This window comes from Odocoileus virginianus, chromosome 9 (assembly GCF_023699985.2).
Source record: "Odocoileus virginianus isolate 20LAN1187 ecotype Illinois chromosome 9, Ovbor_1.2, whole genome shotgun sequence".
NCBI classification, from domain to species: Eukaryota; Metazoa; Chordata; class Mammalia; order Artiodactyla; family Cervidae; genus Odocoileus; species Odocoileus virginianus.
This window is the reverse complement of record NC_069682.1, coordinates 61,687,632-61,693,631: the sequence shown is the minus strand read 5'-3', so window position 1 is coordinate 61,693,631 and position 6,000 is coordinate 61,687,632. Positions and strand designations below refer to the sequence as shown.

At 48.0% G+C, this 6,000-nt stretch overlaps 1 protein-coding gene across 1 annotated transcript; it reads left to right on the top strand.

Moving 5' to 3' along the window:
- Positions 1 to 332: 332 nt before the first annotated feature.
- GHRH (growth hormone releasing hormone) lies at positions 333 to 5,139 on the top strand. Its single transcript, XM_020892128.2, has 4 exons — positions 333 to 429; positions 696 to 800; positions 2,742 to 2,861; positions 4,995 to 5,139. The coding sequence occupies exons 1-4, from the start codon at positions 350 to 352 to the stop codon at positions 5,008 to 5,010; spliced, it is 321 nt and encodes a 106-aa protein (XP_020747787.1). The 5' UTR covers positions 333 to 349; the 3' UTR covers positions 5,011 to 5,139.
- The last annotated feature ends 861 nt before the right edge of the window (positions 5,140 to 6,000 follow it).

The window sequence follows — 6,000 nt, the reverse complement described above, 5'->3', positions numbered from 1 at the left end:
AGGCCTGAGTCCCGCGTAGAATGCCCTACAGGAAGTGGTAGTTTCACCATTGTCTTTCATTGTATGTTCAACCCTGTGAGGTCAGCGGTGTAGGCTTATCATGCGCATTTTACAGATGGAGAAAACGAGGCCAGAGTTCGTGTCTGGCAGAGAAAGAACTTGAACCCAGGTGCGTCAGACTTCGAGTCTGCTCCATCTTCCCTACCCCACAGCTTCCAAAAGACAAGAAGCATAGCTTGCACGGAGCCAGGCCGAGGGCCGGAGCTAGCAGAGGGCACCTAGTGTCTATGGGTATGCCTGACTTTTCTTCCTGTCTGTCATTTCCCAGGTGCCAGCACAGGGGTGAAGGATGCTGCTCTGGGTGATCTTCCTCGTGACTCTCACCCTCAGCAGCGGCTCCCATGGTTCCCTGCCCTCTCAGCCTCTCAGGTAAGCAGTCCTGACAAGAGAAGCAAGAGAGGCGCTTTAAGGATGCAGAATCCAGCTGGTCCCCAGCTGGCTCCTCAGGCAGCCTCCGCTGCTCATCTCTGGGAGGGAGGTAGACTGAGCCCCAGAGAGGTCACCACCCAGCCCTGGTTCCAGCCCTCTCTGAGGATGAGCAGGGCAAGTGTGACAGAAGGACCTCACAGAGACCCAGTGAGCACAGTTCCCTGGGCTTCCTGCCCCACCCTTTGACCTCTGACTCCTTCTACTAGGATCCCACGGTACGCAGATGCCATCTTCACTAACAGCTACCGGAAGGTTCTGGGCCAGCTGTCTGCCCGCAAGCTACTCCAGGATATCATGAACAGGCAGCAGGGGTGAGCCAGCGTTCTCGTGACTTCTCCCTGCACCCCCAATGCATCATGATTTGGAGGGACCAAGTCTGGTCTCTTCACTTGCACAGCATCTGTCACTTCTGGACTTGCCAGGGCAGAAGGGCTCCAGTGTCGAACCTTGTCTTACCCTTAACTAATAAATGATCATTGAGCATAAGTGCTTGTCCCTGAGTTGGGCTCCAGTAATAACACTGACAGCAGTCACCACTTGACTGACTCTACCAGAAAAAGACTTTGCACTGGTTCATTAATACATACCTGACACAGTGCAGAGTAAGCCCTTGGTAGTGTCAGCCATTATTCTCAGGTTGTTATGTGCTCTTTCCAACAACTTTACAAAGGATGTCCTCTTACCCCTGTCATACAGAAGTTACATTAATAGCTTTTAAAGGACACACACCAATGAGTGGCAGAATTAGCATCCAATCAGCCTGACTCCACTGCCTGAACTTGTTTTAGTTTTCATTTTGAAAAAATTCCAAACTTACAGAGAAGTTGCCGAAATAGTACAAAGGGCTTTTACATGCCTTGCCCTAAGAGTCAATAATTCCTAATATTTTTTGCTATATTTGCTTACTCTATATCTGGGGCTTCCCTGATGACTCAGCGATAAAGAATCTGCCTGTAATGCAGAAGACGAAGGTTCGATCCCTGGGTCAGGAAGATTCCCTGGAGGAGGAAATGGCAACCCACTCCATTATTCTTGCCTGGAAAATCCCATGGACAGAGGAACCTGGTAGGCTACAGCCCATGGAGTTGCAAAGTCAGACAAGACTGAGCATGTATACACACACACACACACACACACACACACTCTCTCTCTCTCTCTCTCTCTCTCTCTCTCTCTCTCTTTATCTATCTATGCCTAGATACAGATCTAGACATACATACACAAACTCAGGTATGATTATGAGTATTATTGTTTTGGTGAACCATTTGAGAGTGAATTATAGTCGTCATGACCCTTTATCCTTAAGTACCTTTGTGTGTCTCCTAATAGCTAATCAAAGGATACTCTCTTCTATAATCACAGTATAATTATCACTTGGAGTCTATATTTAAATTTCACTAGTTGTCCCAAAATGTCCTTTATAAAAATTTTTAAATAATTTTGGCTGCATCAGGTCTTAGCTGTAGCACGCAGGATCTTTCATTGTGCCACATGGACTCTGGTTGTGGCACACGGACTTAGTAACTATGGGGCTCGGGCTTAGTTGCTCTGCGGCATGTAGGATCCTAGTTCCCCCATCAGGGATTGAACTCATGTTGCCTACATTGCAAGGTGGATTCTTAACCACTGGACCACCAGGGAAGTCCCTATAACAATTACTGATCTTCCTCATCCAGGACTCAATCCAGCCACAGGTGGCATTTAGTTGTCATGTCTCTTTAGTTTCTTTTAGTCTGGATCAGTTCCTCAGTCTTTACGACACAGACATTTTTTATTAGTAAAGGACAGTTCTTCATAGAACGTCCCTCATATTGGGCTTGCCAGGTGCTTCCTCATGCGTAGATTCACATCATGCAACAGAGGTAATGTTGTGTCCTGCTCAGCGCATCCTGTCGGGAGGAGCACGTTGTCCATTTGTCCCATTGGTGATGGTAACTTTGATCACTTGTGTAACACGACGCCTACCAGGTTTCTCCTCTGTTAACATCTTCTCCTTTGTACTTAATAAGTCATCTGTGGGAAGATATTTTGCAAATGTGTGCTTCACAACCTACAGTCTTCACTCCTATACACACTGTCTTCTTAAACGTTGCCGAGTCTAAGTCAGCTGGGTGCAAGAGTCTATGCCAGATATCCCAATAGGCTGAGGGATACAATCACGCTCTGCGCCCTTTGCCCTGACCTTTCCCAGGCTTCCTCCACTTCCTACTCAAACAACAACCTCTGTTGTTTCTCTTTGTCTAATCAAACAGAGAGAGAAACCAGGAGCAAGGAGCAAAGGGCCGGCTTGGCCGTCAGGTGGACGGGGTGTGGACAGACCAACAGCAGATGGCATTGGAGAGCGTCTTGGTGAGCCTGCTGCAGGAGCGCAGGTGGGAATATGTGTGTGTACACAAGTGTGAAGGTCTGCACATGTGTGTACTGAGGGACCTCAGAGGCTTCTGTCCCCAAGGGTAGCCAGGAAGAGAACTCTCCTCCTCTCCAAGCAAACTGGGAATGAGGTCCCTTCTTCCCTACATCAAGAACCAGAAGAAGGGGGGACATGTGTGATGGAGACTGGCCGTCATCCACTCCTGTATCTCCAGAGTGTAGCCAGAGGCCAGCCTCAGTGTCTGTGTCCAGAAATGTCCCTCACTCAAGAGTCCTAGAGTGGGACCTGGAATCTGAATTTGAATGAGAGTGCCAGGGGACTCTGATGCTCCTGGTCTGAAATGCATGCCCTGGATCCCCTGCCAAGTTCATCAAACTGTAAATCAAAGGGAGGCCAGCTCCTCCCAACACCCTTGGGTGGAGGACTGTGAGCAGCACTTGTGAGATGGAGAGATGGGAATGACAGTTCCCTGACCCTCACAATCCCAGTAGGAGTCAGGGAAGATCAGGAATGAGTTTTCCCATTTTTCAGAGGAGGAAAACTGAGACAAAGAAGAGGCAGTAGCTAGCCCCAAGTTAGGGACTAGGCAGGCCCTAGACCTGCCTTTCTTCCCCAGAGCCCTTCACACAGACTCCCTTTCCTCAAAATGACATGACTATTTGCAGAAACTGTGCTGTATTTTAGAGCCCGATTTTTGAACTGTGAGCACAAACGTGCCCCAGCGTGACTCTGCCAGACACCTCCAGCCCAAACTATTAAGAAAATCCAGTTCCCAGCAGAGCTCTCCATGTGCCCCCTCGCATTCTTCCCAGCCTGATTAGACACCGAGAGCTCAGAGATCTGGCCAAGTATTGTCCTGGGGAGATGCAAGCGGCAGCAGGCTGACAGGCAGAGCACAGCAGAGGTGAGAACCAACCCCAGAGGCCGGATGGACACCTGAGCCCCAGGTCTGCTTGTGCAGCCAAGTCTCCCCACAACAAGTCATCTCTGTTCCCTCCTCTGAGAAGGGAGCAGATTTGCTCCAATGACTACCAAGGTCCCGGAGGATAGAATTCTTTTTTAAAATAAATGTCCCTAAGAATAATGCCTCCCCCCCACCACACCGTCCGGCCCAGTGCCTCTCACACTGGGATTAGGTCACTATTCACCTGCTTCAGGGCTCCCACCAGGCCCCAGTGGAGGGCCATGTCCTAAGAATGCAGGCTTTGTTCCTGCAGGTTAAAAGCCAGAGGCTTCACAGAGCTGAAAGTCCTAGAGCAGCAGGAAGGCCCCAGAGGTTGCTCCCGCCATTGTTCCCCCTCCAGCGCAACTGTTGCAAATACCAGGACATGAGGGGGTGGGAGGGATGCTGAGAAAACAGAACTGCTAAATTAATTCTTACATTAATACCTTAAGAGTGCAGAGTAGAATGATTTGGCAGTTAGTATCCTTTCACGAACCCACCACGCTTTATGTCCACATAAAAGTCCCCTGAGTTAACAAGTTCAGATTTCTCCATCTTCCCAGCTCTTAAAAGTCATCTAGGGACTTCCTTGGTGGTCCAGTGGTTAAGACTTCGCCTTCCAAAGCAAGGGGCATGGGTTCAATGCCTGGTCGGGGAAATAAGATTCCATATGCCTTGTGGCCAGAAAATGAAAACATAAAGCAGCAGCAATATTGTAACAAATTCAGTAAAGACTTATAAAATGGTCCATATAAAAAAAATCCTAAAAAACAAAAAATCATCCAAAGATGGCCAGGTTCTGGGCTGAGGGGACAGCCGTGGATGGACCAGTCTTGGTCTCTACTCTCAAGGAATTCATAACACACTGAAGCAGACAGAAATTAAACAAGTACTTGTACAGTGGATTATTTAATTTGTGATAAATGGTAAGGGATGTGGTGAATGTGTGTGCTAGAAAGAATGACCTCATCTAACCCTGTTTGGGAGTTAGAAGTGGCTTCTTCAACGGCCAGTGACTTCCCAGGCTCTCAGTGGGAGTGGGTTGGGAGAGCTGGGGCTGATTGAGGTCATCTTGGGAGTCGGTCAGTCTCAACACTGGAGTCACTGTCACCCTAATTCCAAGTATCCTGTCCCACCTTGCCTTGATTTCAGTGCCCGCCAGACTTAGCATTATCTTTCTTTCTGCCATAGGAATTCCCAAGGATGAAGATTCTGCCTCTATTTTCTGCTCCCTGCAGCTGAGACACAACTGCATCCAGTTAATCCTTTTTAATTTCTCACCTACTTTTTCCTTTATAAATACAATAAAATTCCCCCAGACTGGTCTGCATTTCAATTTTCTTTTATCTTCAGCCTAATTTTTCATGTTTTACAGAGCTCCATTTCCCAAAATGGTATTACAAGATATTGAAAAAAAAAAAAAAAGCTAACATTTACCAAACACTCAGAGTGCCAGCTGGGCAGCTTCATGTGTAGAACCTCATAGACTCCCTACACAGCCTAACGGGAGGTACTCATTTCCCAGATGAGGAACTGAGGCACAGAGGGTGAAGTGAATTGCCAGTCACTGGCAATAAGAAGAGAGCTGGGATTCATCTGTAAGGGACCCAGCCCAGAACTGGGCTCCTAGCCATATTTGTCTGCTCTGGGTCCAAGTCATCCTTCATCCACTGGTGACTCACGCAGCCATGAGCAATGCCATTTATTCACTCAACAAACGTTTCTAGAGATCCCACTGTGTGCCAAGTGCTGTGCTAGACAAAGCCCCTGACGTCATAGAGCTTATGCTCTTTCTTTCTTTTTGGCTGTGCTGGGTCTTCACTGCTGCGTGGTCTTTCTCTAGTTGCTGAGAGCGGGGGCCACTTTAGTTTCGGCGTGTGGGCTCTCATCACAGCGGCTTCTCCTGTTACAGAGCTCAGGCTCTAGGGGGCACAGGCTTGTGTAGCTGTGGCCACACGAGCTTAGTTGCTCCGAGGCATGTGATATCTTCCCCAACCGGAGATCAAACCTGAGTCCCCTGCATTGCCAGGCGGATTCTTAACCACTGGACCACTAGGGAAGTCTAGCATAGAGCTTATATTCTAATGGAGGAAAGAATAATAAAAACAAGTAAATATAGAATTTGTAAGATGGTGGTGACTGCAAATAGCAAAAAATTAAGGCAATGGGAGTACTGCAGGGGATAATTTATCCATAA